Source organism: Acanthisitta chloris, unplaced genomic scaffold (assembly GCF_000695815.1).
Source record: "Acanthisitta chloris isolate BGI_N310 unplaced genomic scaffold, ASM69581v1 scaffold11436, whole genome shotgun sequence".
Classification (NCBI taxonomy): Eukaryota; Metazoa; Chordata; class Aves; order Passeriformes; family Acanthisittidae; genus Acanthisitta; species Acanthisitta chloris.
Window position 1 is genome coordinate 73,342 of NW_008677680.1, and position 16,595 is coordinate 89,936.

General features: G+C 50.6%; 1 protein-coding gene across 1 annotated transcript in view; it reads left to right on the forward strand.

The window, feature by feature from the left end:
• Positions 1-16,595, forward strand: part of LOC103804019 (astrotactin-2-like) — a 91,787-nt gene that overhangs the window by 69,074 nt on the left and 6,118 nt on the right. The window contains 3 exon segments of the mRNA XM_009076605.1: positions 15,136-15,236; positions 16,491-16,593; position 16,595. The exon segment at position 16,595 is cut by the window's right edge and continues 71 nt beyond it. Coding sequence (XP_009074853.1) covers positions 15,136-15,236; positions 16,491-16,593; position 16,595 — 205 coding nt within the window.

Below are 16,595 nucleotides of genomic sequence, written 5' to 3' on the forward strand. Positions count from 1 at the left end.
GGGTTTGGGATTGTTTCCCCACTGCAAAGTGAAGTTTGTTTCTGTTTCCCTAGTCTGAAGATATTGAGTGCATCTGGGCTTTTCCATACTGGTCCCATCTTTGGTTGTGAGGTATGGGCTAGACCCCAGTGCAGAGACAGGAGCTGTTGTTCCCAGAGACCTCAACTTCATAGAGACAGTGCACGTCTCAAGTTATGTTAGTGCTTAGATGGTTGCAAAATTAATATTTGTAAAGGTAACCAATTAATTCAGACATCACCATTTTGGGAGCATCATCTTCAAGGCTTCATTGACAGAGCCACAGCTCCTCTTGGCTTCAGCTGAATTTGCCCCAGAGTAGGTCAGTGTAAAACAGAGGCCTCAAGAAAGTAACCTCAAAGTAGCTGCTTCTTCCCAAGTTTTCCCACCTGTAAGACAGACCTGTTAAAACTGAGATACACCCTTTGCTGGGTTTCCTACATGGTGAGATGAACCATAATAAAATGGGAGAGAAAGCTGAGGAATAGCTGCTGGGTTGCAGAGGTGGCATCCATGTGGTGAGATGGGACTTGTCATGGGTGATGCTCATTGCTGAGCTATGGTCCAGTTGGTCTCAGCTTGGTCATCCTGATCTGTTGCCACCTCGTACTGCCAAGAATGTTTCCTTGGAGTGTCTTCAAAGTCATTGCACACATGCCCTCATTGCTCCTGGTCACCTCACACACACACACACACTTCCCTCATCAGGAATGAGATAAATTTGATTATACAGCAATATGGTTTCTGTTATGAGAAGGGGAAAGAAAATACCCTGGCTTTCACTGAAACCCCTCAGAGCCAAAGCTTATGTCATGATGTAAATGTTTCTGAAAAAAAAAAGCCAAGTAGGGTCTGAGAGTTGCTGCTTGTTCAGGGGTGGTGGATGGAGCGGGTGATGGGGCAGACTCTTGTCTTTTCTAGATGAGCTGATGGAATGAGGTGTGGAGATTTGCTATCCTGGCAGGAAGGGGTGTGAAGGGAGCTAAGGGCTGGGTCACTGGGACGTGCTTGTCCAAACACCAGGGCAGCTAGCCAGCTCAGTGATGTGGGCTTGGGTGCACCTTGCCACAGCTCTGGGCTGTCATACTCCTAAATCAGGGTCTATTCCTTGTCTTCCATCTTTTCTCCTCTTGATTTCTGCCAGGGAAACCTCAGGGCAGCACACAGCAGCAGCAACCTGAGCTAGGTTTGGACCATGCCAGTTTCTCTTTCCTTCTGAGCATCTCCCACCACCCTGAGGCTACAGGAGTGGCCTCTGCTCATAATCTCATTGCACAACCCCAAACAGAAGGGCCTGCCACTGGGCTGGGATACTTGATGTTTTCTTTCTGGTTTGTGTCATTGCAACATTCCCAGTTTTCCAGCCTTTCTGTGACAGGGGCTGTGGGGGGAAGTATCCTGCATATGGGAAGCTCTGCACACTCAGTTCTGGTTTCCCACATGGCCAGATCCTGCTCTAAGTAGCCTCTGGGTGTGCAGGTGTATTTTGAGGTGTTTGGTGGGGACACCTGCAGCTGTGCCTGTGTGGAGCAGCGTGGTGGGATCGTGTGACAGCTTAGCCCCATGCTCTGGCAGGTGAAGCAAACCCTTTACTCCAGGCTTTCCATGTTGTTACAACCAAGAGTTCTGCAGAGAAAGGGATATCCTATACACTCCTGAAGCCCAGCAAAGTGCTGCATCCCAGGTTCCCCTTGACAGTGCCCCCCATACTACACTCCCAGGACAGCAGCTTGCAGTGACACCCCTGTGGCTTTCCCATTGCCTATCCAGACCTATCTGACTGCTGCTCCAGCAGAGCTGCCCTGGTGCAGCCCACCCCATGGAATAAAGTCCACGTTGTGGCATGAAGCCCACCCACCCCACGGCATGAAGCCCACCTGCATCACCCCACACACAGCTCCTGAGCTCTTGCAGGCCACCTCCAGCTCTCAGCCCTGTCCCTGGCTCGTACCTGCTGCCCTGCCACACGCTGAATTGTTTTCCAAGTGGAAACATGAGTTGAAGTATTAACTCCACAAGGGCCTTTCCGTGCAATGCACCGGGATTAAATATTTATGTTGGCAAAAAGCATGTAATAGGCAGCTCCAGATCAGAGATAATGAAATTGAGGTGTGTGGAGAAAGCAGGGGGAGGCAGAGGGCTTGCAGGAGCAGACGGGAGAGGGACCCAAGTGGGTTGTAGTATGTGTGCCTGGGCGATTGCTTTTGGTTTTATTAATACCCCACCTGTTTGTGGGGGGACCTCAGCCCCATGGCTGGAAGCTCTGCAGTGCACAAGGGAGTGCAGAGATCAAGCCACCATCATTCCTTGCATGCACACCAGCATTGGGCAGGAGGAATTGTCACCCAGGCGACTTTAACTTAGAGCCACCTGAAGTGAGGAGGGGCAGGGACTGTCCTGGAGAAGGTGGCTGGGTGTGCAGTAGTGAGGGATAACACCATCTCTGTGTCATCTGCAAATGATGTACGATCCTAAATCATTAATAGCAGTGATATAGGATCCCTCACTCCTCCAGACCGCTGCAGTCAAGGTTATTTACCGGTGACTGTATCCAATCCGTCAGGAATGTGGTTTGGATTATATGAAGAGTTCCTGATCAGGTCAGGAGGATGCTCATGGCAGTGACTGCAGCATGCTGAATGGGAAGGGCCACGCAAGCCTCCATGGTGAGTGTTAGAGAAGAGCCCTGCCAGGATGGGCAGCGGGGAGCGGGCAGAGATGAGGTGCTGGAAGGGTGCTGGGTGCTGCATCCACTCCTCCACCATAGGAGGTAAACAAGGAGTGCATGCAATGGCAAAGGCTGCTGCTCTTTCTCAATTCATTATTTTTACGAGACAACAACATCTCCCTCTTTCCACCCGACAACGAATATCACGGAAGGCGGCGCACGGGGGGCTGCGAGTCCTGCGCGGTGCTTTGGGACCGTGGCCAGTCGCAGAGCCTCTAGGGAGGTATGAAACAAGGCATGAATGGAGTGTTAGGAGAGAATGGAAACTCCACTGGCTCCCAGGCTGGGTCTCTTGTGGGGGGTCCCTTGGTCACGATGACAGCGCTGCCTCTCGTAAACACGCATTTCCTCATCCCCGTTTGTTTCTCTCTCTTGTGCAATGTCTTGTACCAGACGGGAATGGGAGTGAGTCCCACTGGTACGTGAATGTGTTACAAAAAGCCTTCCCACCCTGCCACCAACGAAGTACTGAGAAATAACAACAGGGTTTAAAAGGGAAAAAAAAAAAAAAAAGAGAAAGAAAAGAAAGATGGGGGGAGCTGGATGGATTTGCTACTGGCCATGAGGTATTGTTCAGAGTGTAAACTCAAGGGCATGGCTATGCTGGTAATTTGCAGCATCAACCAGCACTTGGAAACCTCAAGTGCTGTGCATCCCTCTGGGAAATGCAAGTTCCTTCCCCAAATAATTTTCCTAGGTGAAATATATGGGACAAATATAGGAGTAAAGTAACTTAGCCGAGATCACATGATGCTCAAACCAAGAGATATCTCAGCTCCAGCCTGTCCAACACCATTCCCTGTGCAAGATTGTTTTACATGAGCTGTGTGAGCAGTGCTGCTGCTGCCAATCTCTGGTCATGGGTCATGCTGCTCTTCACAGTCCACACTGCAGGCATAGAGCACAGCCAGGGTGAGATGTGATGCTAAGGTGTGGGAACAAGGGCAAGTCCCACCATCAAACACATCTCCTGGACTGGTAGCGGAGGTCAGAAAGTCTCCTGAACCTGGGCTGGTGGAGCAGAGATGGAGGATCCATATGTTATCTGTAGCTGCAGAAGAAGTAAAGCTGCTGTGAGTTGCAATCCTTCCCTGCAGAGGGAAAAGCAAGGGAAGAAACCTGCAGGGAGCAATGCCTCTGGAGCAACATTTGCAGGAGAGCAGGGCTGGCTCCACACCTCTGGAAGCTCTCAAGCACAGTCACTGCATGACAAGGTGCTTTCCCATAGTGCAGGAGAGCAGATCTCCAGTTCTGGCTTCTGGGGGTAGCAGGGCTCTGTCTCTGGGCTGGTTGGCTATATAGCCATCATTTCAATAAAGAAATGATTAAAAGAGGGTGGGGAAGGGGGGGAAAGAAAACCCCAAAACATCTGTTTTACTTCAAATCAGGGAAGATTCCTTTGCTTGCAAGGAATGTGTAAATCACGCCGGGCTGGGAGATGTCCATAACCCTGCCTGAAAGCTCCTCTGCACTTCAAACGAATTCTAACGTGCTTACTGGGATTTTGTTTCTATTATTTGTTTCAGGGTCCCCCCCTCGTCCTACCCTCCACCATCCCTGTCTGCCTGCCAGAGCTGGGTGAATCTCCTGCCCACTGCCAGCCCCTCACCCCATCCCTCCTTGACTCAGGGGCCTCAGGACATGGGGGGAGTGGGCAGTGGGTACTGCAGACCTGGCTGGCATCCCTCTGCTGGGGCTGGCTGGCACATAGCATCCCTGCCTGCCACCCCTGTGCTGATGTTATGACGCTGTTGCAGTGCCCTGTTGGCTGCCCTTGAGCTCCCACAGCCCAGCACAGGGTGTGGATGCCCTTCACTTGGAGGCTGGCACATTGGGATCCTGCCTAGGATTCAGTGAGAGCTGGTGTGGAGAGTCCCCCTCCTCCCAGCTGTTCCCCTGTGTGTGTTATTGTTGTCGTGCTTTGTTTTGTACTGTTTCCTGCAGAAGGTGAAGCCAGGGCTGCCCAAAGGTGCTGGGGACAAACCCAACAGAGAAGGAGAGGAGAGCTCTGCTCACAGGGGTGCACAACCACCTTCCCATGCCAACTGGCTAAGGTGACTTTCCCTGCCCCAGCAGGATCACCCTTGGGCAGAGGACAGGATCTGCTCCCTGCAGTCCCTTTACCTTTCTGCTGAGGCTGTTGAGCAGGAGGTCCTATTGTGGTGGCTTATATAAGAACAGTCAGCCATCAACTCGCTTGCTGTGGACCACCCACTACTCCTCAGATGACATTGACTTTTGAAGTCACTACCAGCCTGAGCTGGATTTCAACCAGCAGCCCAGATGGAAGCCAAGCCCCCAGGAGGATGAGAACAAGCCCTACCAAGGGAATCTCCAAGAGTAGCAAGCTGTGGAGTGTCTGGTTCTTGTTTAGAGGGACTATGAGGCTGGGAGGGGCAAACATTTCCCAATTTGCCAAGGGTCACAACCTTCTTCTCCCTCATTTCCCCAGGGCTGGCGATGGCCAGGCTCTGCAGAGCGTTGGTAGGTCGAGCGGCGGGTATGGTTAGCTGTGAACATTCCCATTGTGGAGCTCTCTGCAGGGCTCCAGGGCTTTGCTTGTCTCTCCTTTCTCCCTGGCACAACTGGAGGAAGAGTTTGATTTATTCCCTCTCTCCTTCTGAGCAGTCTGCCTGTCTCCTGCAGCTGCAGTCACCCCGAGCCCTGCTGTCTCTTCATGGAGGAGGATGGCAGCTGTCCCACGAGTAGCCCAAGGAAGGTAGTAAAGGGATGTGTCACTCTCAGGAGACCCATCTCTGTACACAGGGCCAACGATGTCAGATGAGGCTGAACTCCACCCACTCATTGATCTGTGCAAAGACAAGGAAAACCTCAGTGTAATTACCCCTAAACTCAAACCCTAGCAGAGCTGAGGTTGGGGTCTGTGGGGTGTCTATGCCTGAGGGAACAGGGACAGGGTGCCCCAGACCTAAGGGGAGAGCAGCAGGTATTGCACAGGAGGGAGAGACGATGCTGGTGCTGCCAGGGAATATCCTGTCCCGGGGAGCTAGAGGGATTGAGAGGCACTGCAGTGCCTGTGTGAAGTCTGCTGCAGGATCTGAGGGATGTGTGGGATGCAGAGCCTGAGGAAAGCCCTCCTTGGCCATGCTGCACCCAGGACAGCTTGATCCATCATCAGCCCTCACTGGCACTGCAGCCAGAGCAGGACAAGTCCCTGTGGTTGGCAGCCTCGAGCATCAACCCAAGCTGTGGCATGGGAGGAATTGTTCCAGCAGCATGAGGAGTCAGAGGCAACTCATCTGACCTTTCTCCAAGAGCTTTGTCTGGGATCTCCTGGTGAGTCCCAGCAGAACGGGGACTTCACAGACTGTAACAAGGGGCTGTTGCTTCACTATGGAGACAAAAGCACCAGCCTGTAGTGGCTTATTACCACCTCCTTCTGGTTCTTTACCAAAGGATGCCAGAATTCACATCCTGGGTAACATGGGAGCTTCTCTGGCCTTGCCAGGCAGAGGTAGAGAACACCTTGCCTTGAGCCCTGAGGCAGGCAGTGCAGATTGTGAAAAGCTGGGCCAGTTCTTGCTGCATTGCCTTTATAACCACATCTGCAAACCTTCATCCTCACAGCCAGCAGGACGAAAGCACAGACTCAACTGCCAAGAAATATGGATCTCAAACACGCTCTATCCAATCTCTCCAAAGCTGGTAGTCTCATGGTGATCCTGCTTCTTCTGCCATTGTCCCGTCCTCACAGTTTGGGGACCATCCCTGTGGGACACCCTGGAGTTCTTCTGGAGCATTGCCAAGCTAATAAAAGCCTTCTTGTTCCTTGGAGCAGGCCTAGGAGCTAAAGCCCCAGGGTTGCAACATCTGCTGTGTTAATGTTATCTCACGTCAGGGTGGCTGTTTTGGGTGTTGCTGTCCTGCTGCCACGCCAAGGAGCTGTTCTCTCATCCACATCCCAACTCTGTCAGGAGCTCTGTGCAGTGCAGCAGCCCCTCTCCAGTGAAGCTTGCTCTGCTCTTCCTTCATGAGTGGGGTAAAGCTGCTCCTGAAAGGATGCACTCTGAGCAGGAAGGATGTGGGGGTCATTATCTGCTCCTTGCACCTGCTGGCAAGGCACAGGGGGGACAAAAGAGGGAATCATAAGGCAGAGAAAAGGGCACAGGGAGACAGGGGCACTGCTGGTGCTCCCAGCCCTGGGGTGGTGTTGAAAACACCCTGGGGATGCAGCAGCCAGGAAAGCTGCAGTGACCTTCCTGCACCTTCTACATGAAGCCATGGTCTGGCTGGCATTTTCTCCAGTGAAACATGTTTTCACCTAAGGCAATCTTGGCACTGCTTCCTGCAAGGTGTCTGTCTGGCACAGGGACTTCTGGTGGGATCTTGGCCATCCAACACAGGTATCATTCAGGAGCAAGGCTCTAGGGAACAGAAGGTGGCCTGTGTATCAAGGCCTTCTTTCACAGCCGTTGCAGTACTGGGAATAACTGCTCTGGTGGGATTTATTGTCAGGGTTCTGAGGGAAATCTTGGGAAATTGAGATGCCACAGCTGTGGCTGGGAAGGTGAATGCCCTATCAGGGATTTTTCTGTCAGGGAGGCAATGGATCCAGCCAGCAGCAAGAAATGGTGAGAATTTGAAATTAATTTCTTTGTTTCTTTCCCTTTCATCCTTTGTTTGGATCTTGTTTGACAGGGCTATGAAACAAAAAGAGATTGATGAAGTGCTATAAGGAGTGAGAACTGAGCAAATCTGCATTGTAGCTTGACTCAGGAGCACAGCACCTGCCACATGTGCTGAGGTGGTTGGGAAGATCAGCACTCACACCTTGCCCACTCCAGGTTTTGACTCTCTGTGGCTTTGTAGCTCAGAGAGCAAGCCTAGGAGACCTGGAGCAGCACAGTGTGCTGACCCAGTGCTGTGCAGAGACACCTCTGTGCACGCAGTGGTGGGATGCTGTGGCACCAAAGTGCCACTGTCCTACTCTGCACCACTGTAATGCAACAGCATTAAGTGGCCCTGCCCTCCTCTCTGGCAGTACCATGCTCTCCAGTCAATGTTTTTGAGCACAGACATGGCATCAGCTGTAGTTTGCATTATTGATAACCCTAGCTGAATTTCCCAGGGTTGCCACTGAGCCGAGAATGGATCCTTGGCTGTGGAAACCTGTCCTTGGCCCCACAGCAGCTCTGCCTGCCCTCACTATCTCAGAAACCAAGTCTCCTCTGCCTTTTTCCAAAGGTCTCCTTGATGAAAGAGGTTTCTTACTGTGCAGAGCAGTCTGTGCCTTCCTCCCACCTCCTTCCTCCAGTATTTGATGGGCACTGATTTATCCACTTCCAAAAGGCACCAGACACCTGAGGCATGTCGTGCCAGGTACATTTATTTCCCTCCATCTGACAACTGTGGTCTGCTGTTGTTGGGAGGCATCTGTTGAAGGATAACGACTAGTCTCACAGCATTTGTTGTCTTGAAAAAAAGGTGTGAATTGAGAGAACAGTTTACTGACAGCCTCATGTATTGGTGTAATGACAAAGCTTCAATACTCTGGCATGGCACCAGGTGCTGCTAACCTGATCCTCCATCATGCTGATGGGAGCAGGTCAGTTGTCACAGATGGTTAAAGAAGCCCAGTTGTAAAAGGTATTTTTCTTGGGTAGTAGAACTGTGAGGAGAGCTTTCTAAAAGATAGGGTTTTTTTTCAAGATTGCATTATCCACTATTTCTGTACATTGGAAAGGCAGAGCGAAAACCAAGTGCAATACAAAGCAGAAGATACCAGTCCTCTTGCAGTGGAGGTACAACAGCTAAGCAGCAGTTTGCTGGGTGGTGGTAGCAGATCGGTGTCATCTCCCTCAGTGCCTCTCCCCAGTGTGCACCAGGCACTGAGCAGCTCAGAAACATCTCCTCCCTCACAAGCTGCCCCACTCTGTGCTGGCACAGCTGGAGGTCACAGCACAGCCCCTTGTCTGCATTCCTTCCAGGCTTCAAATGCCCCAACAGGAACATCTGACTGCTGTAGTGTTTGTGGCAGTGCCAGCCCCAGGGGGACTGCACCAGGATTCCCAGTGCCTTGTAAAGCTTTGCCCAAATCTAAGCCCCCAGCAGAGCCTTTGCTAGGGATGCAGCATGGTCAGCCCCATGCCAGGGCATCAGTTCTCCTCTCTCTCTGGCACCATGGACATGAGTGAGCAGCCCAAAGCCAGAGCCTAACAAACAGCTCCTTCCCCAAACCACTCCCTGCTCATTGACTGATCAGTATTTGCCACAGAGACTGGAGGAGTTGCTCTCATTTACCTTTCTTAATTATTGCAAATCACAGAGTGGCCAATAAGTTCTGCTGCATTCCTGTGGCTCGTGTGGACAGGCTGCTTTTTATTTGATTTGCTTTCTTTTTAAATGGTGATGGTTTCTGAATTGAGAATGCTAGCACTAAACACACACCCCTCTTTCTGTGCTTGCCTAGATGGCTGCTGGCAGGCAAGTTCTACTCCTGCTCCATGGCCATCAATGGAAGTGGCTGGGAGGCTTGGCAGGAGATGTACAAACCCAGACTGCAGGGTCAGGGGTGGGTGGGTGCCCTGGGTAGGTGCCCAATGGACCACACACACCCCATGGCATGTGGCTGGGGGTTAAACATCCACAGCTCTGCTCCACCCCACAGCACCCCTTGCTTTCCCCACTGCTCAAGATTCTTTTAGGAAAACTGTGAGTGCAAATTTATTAGTATTTAACAGCCAGGAGATGCTGTGGTGAAAGTCTGATGCTGCTTACCAGTCTGATGCTCCACTGTGAATATCAGGACAAGGAAACAGACTCAACCTGTCACCCTCCTCACCTCCAACGAGCCCCTCACCTGGGTGTCTGGGAACTGAAAACCCTCCCTGACGAAAAGAGTGGCAGAGAACAGAGTTTGCTCATGGCTCCCACGTGCACGGTGCTGGGTCCTATGAGTTTGTTCACACCCACATGTGTTTATGGCTCTGTCCTTGGCAGCTCTGCTCTACACGTGCTGGAGTCTGGGCACAGCCTGAGCTTGGCCCCACACCCCTCGTGCCCAGTCTCCGTGTTGAGATCACTGGGCAGCAGGGAGGCAAGGATTGCCAAGAGCTGGTCTGCTGAGGGCTTTTAAAGGGAGGCCTCCACATTGTTTTTCAGCTGGAGCAGGAAGAGAGAAGGGCTGGCAAGGCAGGGTGTGATGTGTGTGTCAGCATGCTGGAGCAGCCTCAGCAGCACAGCGCTGGGTGCGTGCGAGCCCAGGCACCCTGGGCGGTGCAGGAGGCATGGATAAACCATGACCAGTTAGAGGGTGATGGAAAGACATAACACCGAGGTGATACAACCTCAGCCAAGTCAGGATTTGTGTTTTCATGCTTGGCATCACGGTGGGTGGGAGCTACACTGCCAGGGCAGAGACAATCCCTCACGCCATGGATGGGACACCAGCCAGGTCTTCCCCGTGCTGTGGTCCTGGAGCTAGCAGCAAGAGAGTCTCGTGACCATAGGAGCAAGGCACCAAGCCCAGGCATATCAGCCAAGCTCAAGCCAAACCCTACTGGCAAGAGCATTTTGTGGTTGCACCACTTTGGAAAGCTTGAGAGTTTATTTTTGCATGATCTGGACTGGGGAGCAGTGTCTCTGCCCTGTCCCCCATTTATGCAGTCCAGGAGGCTCCTTAGCACAGCCTCCTTTGCCACACAACCATTGCTGCTGGATGCAGCCAGATACTCACAGGGACCCTGTTAATTAGCATGGGGGTTTGGCACCTGTGGGAGTGGTAATTGAACTCCTTATCAGACCCTTTCTCTGTGCGTTTGTGGTACAGCATCTCATTGAGCAGCTGCTCAAGCCCAAAGGCTTCAGGAAGAGCAGACAAGACAGAACAGAAATGCCTGTGGTATCTCTGTAGGATATAAAGAAATCAGCTGCTGAGCTAAGGAAGGTCAGATGCTGAAGTCCTTATCTCCCTTCCCGCAAATAAGGATCATGAGTAAAGCACTCAAACATCATGAGCATCATGAGAGGGAGTTAAAAAAACATGAGCTGATGTTGTTGTCTATAAATAAATAACATGTTCTGGGTTTTCATTCTCAGCCTTATGGTTTTGTGCCTTTATAAATTTGTATTTTGGGTTATTTTCTCTGCATTGAGAAACAAGCAAAACATACTTTTACGTTGGTTTTTTTGTTTGTTTGTTTTGTTTTTTTTTTGAGATGTAATTGACAATCTCCACAATCACTGAGTTCCAGGAATCAAAGCTTTTGACACTCCCTCTGCTTTCTCTTCCTCCCCCAAGAAGCATCTTGAACCTAGTGATAAAATCCAGGCTTCAGCCAACACTGGGTGGGGGATCCACCAGGAAGGTGTTGACATGTCATGAGACCATGTGCTAATTGGCTTCTGTCTGTCTCTGGAAGTTCCTTCGGGTCTCAATAGGTTTGAATTTGGTAGTAAACATTTAAGTAGCATTACTGTACAGGACTTTGTATGCTGTGATTTGCTGCAGAGGTGGCAGTGTTTCCAGGCATGGAGGGCTGATCTCTGCCAAGAGCATGTTTTGAGCTCTTTGGAATCTCTTTGGGTAGAATATATCTCAGCATTTCTAGAAATACAAGTGCTTATGTATGATCTTACTGAAGACATGGGTGAAAAAGAGGACCAGCTGTGAGACAGTAGCAGGGAGCCCCAAGGTCCTTTGGAAAGCACAGGGAAAAGATGAGAAAATGTCGTGAGGAAAGTTTATTGCTAAACAAAACACCTCCAGGTTATGAAGGAGGCTCTGCCAGATAGTAGCTACCATATGGCATTCCAGGTTGTCTGATGTGGTTTTGTGCACTGAGTGTAGGTCTGGGACCTTTTCATTTCTGGCTTTGACTTCACCTCAGAGATCTCTGCCTTGAGCAAGATGCTTGGAACCACTCTTTGGCCTCATTTTTTACAAATTATCAGGGTTGGCCTATTCAAATGCAGCTCCATACTCATCAGTGGGGATGCTGCCTGGTTTGGTCCCTGTCCCACAATACTGTAAGTAGATGGAAGAAGTAGTGTGGCAGGACAATCTCAATGGAGCACTGCAGGTCTGAACTCCTCCCTGCCTTGTACTCAGCATATTTCCCTCCCTCAGCATGTTCACTTTGGTTTGTTGTGCAGACATAGAATCATAAAAGCATAGAATGGTTTGCATTGGAAGTGACCTGAAAGATCATCTCATTCCAACCCCCTGCCAGGGATGCCACTCACTAGACCAGGTTGCTCCTGGTCCTGCCTGGCCTTGAACACTTCCAGGGTTGGGAAGTCCACAAGCTTTCTGGGCAACCCAGTGCCTTGACACCCTTATAGCAAAGAGTTTCTTCTTAATTCCTAATCTAAATCTGCCCTCCTTCAGCTTAATGTCACATCTCCATCCCTCCCATGCAGTGATGATCCCTCTCTCCCACCAGCCACCCTCTTGATGTTCTGTTGGGTCCCAGGCTTAACCTGTCCCTGGTGGTAGCTCCTTATCTGCAGCTGCTGGAGGTCTCCAGGAAGATGTGAATACTGGGTTTGCACTGAGACACAGGTCTTTGCACTCTCTTCTCTTAATTGTCTGTTTCCGGGAACGGAAGAAAAAAACTAAACCCCAGCACTCTGCACAGTGCCATTAACTGGCCATAAAAGTGTTTTGCTGCAGAGGCTGGGTGGTCAAGTGGTTTGAGAACAAGATTGGAAACCATCATCTCCTGAGTTTCCAAACTGTTCATGTCACTGAGCCTCTCCGGGGCACGATGCTTCACCCCATATGTCTCTGTTTACCCTCAATAAAACAGAGCTGTTAATGCTGCTGTGCTTCAGGCTGATCTTTTGGACCATAATTAATGTTAAAACCTTCTGACATCACTGGCTGGAAGGAGCTGGAGAGGTGCAGGAGCTGTGTACTGCCAGGCTGCCAGCCTCCACCAGAGCTGGGGAGATTGGTGCTGAGTCCAAAACATCTCGTTCAGACTGAATGGAGATGAAAAACTTTCCTCTAAGGTTATCGAAAGAGGACTGATTCCAGGTGAGCTAAAGCAATTGGGTTCATTCTCAAGAAAAGAAGTTTTGACCAGATAAAAATCACTTTGATTCTGATTATTTTCTCATATCATCTGAAAAAAAAACCCCCAAACAATGAAATTAGAAGCTTGTTTGTTGACATGTATTTTTAACTCAGGTCTGACCAGTAGAGATGTTCTTGCTCTTGGCAGCTGGGTGATGTTGTTTCTGTGTGAGCTGTGCAGAGGGGTAAAGTGCAGTTAAAGTGCTAACGTAGGTCTTCAGCATCCCCCAAAGGGGTGGATGTACTTTAACACCCAACCAATCCTCCTGACCCCACTGGCGATGGAATAGGTGATGTGGGCACTAATTGCTGATTATTACAATTGTGTTTTGATAAAAGTCTGCCATTTTTCAAGGAAAGTGCTCTGGCACTGATTGCCTTTGAGCTAATGGAGCCAGCCTTACTGCCTGAGCCGCCGTGGGCAGAGCAGAGGTTACACATTAGCTGTGCTCCCCCTTTTACAAAAGAAAACACAATAACACAGTTGTTGTGGCTAGGCAGGTGACCCCAGGATGGGGATGGAGAACAGCTCTCAGCAGTACCCTGGTGTTAAGCCCTCTTACTGCTTGTTTTGCTGATGCTGATGAGCAAGAAGAGCCTTGCCTGCTGCTGAGCACTGGACTCCTGGGGCCTCTGCCCAGCTCTCCTGCTGCAGTTCCTCATCTTACTGGCACTGAGATCCCTCCACTCAACACTGGGTGCTCCTATTGCTGTTGCTTTGTGGACCTGGAAGGAAGGGGATTCATGCTGCTAAGCTGCAGAGACCTTACCTGCTCACAGCAGGAGACTCCTCACTCCCCTCGAAGTCTGCTGAAGGGAGGAGGAGGGACAGTGGCACCTCCAGGATGGCATGCAACCCCCTGAGTGCAGTATTCCCCCAGTGCTCTGTCTGTCCCTTAATTATAGTGGGAGAACAGCCTGTGTGTGGTACTTGTGAAGATGCACAGTGTGGACATCCTTCCCGAGATGCTCCTACTCTGAGCAACACTCCTTGTAAATTAAGGAAAATGATGTCATGCCAAAGAATTAAATAGCATCTCCTTGGGCGAGCTCGGCGTGTGCGTCCCCTGCATGCCCCAGCTTTGTGAGAATGGGAGTTGTCCCTGCACACAAGTGGGTTCCTTGGCAGTCTGCTGGCATCCTTTCAGACAGCAAGTATTGTTAAGGAGCTAATGCTAAGCCCTTGGAGGGAATATGTCCTGTGCTGGGAATTGCTACTGTGCAAATGTCAGCTCTTATCAGCCACATGTGGGGTGCACAGGCCCTGCAGGGAAGAGAGAGGGGAGGGCTGGTGGTGCTTGTGTGTGGGATGAGGAAAAGGGAGGCATTGCTTCTGTCCCCCCCAAGGATGCTGAGGACTTAGGACCATTCCTTAAATAAACATACCTCAGGGTCTCAATCCCATTTAAGCTTCATCTGCTTTTATGGTACTCTTTGCACTCGCTTGCAAGAGCTGCTTGGTTTTACCTTAGGATAAGGAGTGGGGCTGTGTTATTTCTTGGGCTGGGTACCCCCACCACCAGGCACCTCAGATCTCCGAGGGGTTCAAGCCAGCTCCTGCACTATGTCAAAGCCAGCTTGAGTTTCCATCTCTGTCTCTGAGTGAATAAATAAGAATCAATGCCTTTTGGGAGAGTGGACAGAAGATTGTCACCCCTGCTGCAAAGAAGCTTTGATGCTCTGACCAGGAGACTCTGAGCTCAGCATTGGGATGTCCCATGCAGCCACAGCCTGTTTATTCAATGTTCCATCCGGCACAAAACCCATATTTTACTGTCAGATGCTCTCCATTAGTTTGAAGTGTAAAATTATCATTCCCACCCTTTTACCAACCCCACCCTGGTGAGGAAATGAGGGAGCAAACAACTCAAGGGCCGTTCACAGGAGGAGTACGAGCTGTCACTTGTCAGCACAGAGCCCACTTAGGGCAAGAATTACTGCCCAGCCCTCAGGAGGGCCAGAGAGGAGCCTGGCTCACAAACACCACCAGATTATAATGTTCACATGAGGGCATGGCAAAGCAACCCCAAGGTGTTTGCATCTCTCCACAGTCAGGAGGATGCAGGGTGCAGCCTCACTGGTCTCCCTGGGATGGAAGGGAGAGAAAAGAGAGCCTGCAGATGCTGTGAGTAGATGTGGTGGTCTGTCCCTTCAGACTTGGCTTCCATCCCTGGGTACTCTCCTGTTCTAAATCCAAGGTCATTTCGCATCTCCTTGAGATGCCAAAACTGACTGATAGTCCCTGAACCATATTTTTCCTTTCTCTTCTGAAGGCCAGTTCCCATAACAACCTGGTGGTGTGGGGCTGAGGGATAAAGACATTATTTTCCTTTTCCTTCCTGCCTTTCAGATTTACCCTCTACGCAGTGGATACACGAGGGAGACACTCAGAGCTGAGCACGGTCACCCTGAGGACAGCCTGCCCACTGGTAGACGACAGCAAGGCAGAAGGTCAGTGCTCAGATGCCTTGTTTGCCACGACAGATGACATTTCCTGCTAATTTTGCTTCTCCTCTCTTCACTAGACTCCTGCAAGCCTCTCCAGTCCCTCCTCTCCCCATGTGAAGGCTCCTGTAAATTCACCCATGGGCACGGAGACATACAGCTGGGGAGAGGTGACAAATTGCAGGACTTTCCAGGAGCAAAGTCCCCTTACCTGGGCAGCTGGTGGCTCTGTGGTCCTGTGACACACAGCACTAAGGCACCCTTCTCACACATGACTGTAGGAGCCAGCACCATGTATTTGCCACATGTCCCCTGGAAAAAGAGTGATCTCTTCTTGCAAAAAAGAGAGAGGCAGCCCTGGCTGGACCAAAGCAGAGAGCCATGTAGGGCAGCATCAGCTCCAGGTGTTTGAAGGGATGCTGGGGGCAGCTGGATCAGTACTGAAATAGAAATGCCAATCAAACCCACTTTTACACATTTGCATTGCCCAGTTTTTAAACTGATCCCACTTGTTCTTACAGCCAACCCAGAGCGCTTGGCTGCTTTCAGATTAAGAAAGATTCCTCTAAGTGACCAGCATGTTACCTGATCTCTTTCCTTCTTGCTTTCCATTTGGAAAAGCACACAGAAGAAAGTTTTGATTAATGTTTTGTTCCATGTTCGATGAGATAAGCATTCCCAGGAAAAATGAGCAAATGGGAGACTAAGGAAAAGGCAGGAAATGGAGTTTTGTGCATTTTTCATGTTCAAAAAGTGGTCCTTTTCTACAGCAGGATGCACTCTCTCATTTAATACATCTAAGCTTCTCCAGCTGATGCCCACGATGATGAGGTGCTGCATATCTGGCTGAAGGACCATCTTGGTATCAACAGTGTTGATTTCTTGCTGCCCTTTAACACCATAGCTGGCAATTATTTTGGTTTGGTGGATTAAGGAAGAGCTTGCCTGCCCTACCTGGGAGGATAAGGCTTTGTCTGCCTGTGCTGGCAGTTTCCTGCCTCTCCTTTCCTGCTCCTTCATGAAGTAGTACTGGAGTCTTTGAGGTTGCTCTGCTCATGCAAGGCACCTGCTGCAGGATTAGCCTGAGGAATTGCTAAATGCTCTCCAGGTCACTAAACAGTGCTGCAGGCAGCCTCAAGGGACTGGCAGCCATCCCAGTTGCCTGCCCCTGCTGCCAGCCCTGCCAAGGGCTTCGCTCCTCCTCTTCCCATGTTAGCACCTTCTGGCTGGTCATTAATCCCATCCCCTGATCCTTTCCAGAGATAGCTGACAAAATCTACAACCTCTACAACGGCTACACCAGTGGGAAGGAGCAGCAGACAGCCTATAACACGCTGATGGAGGTCTCTGCTTCCATGCTCTTCC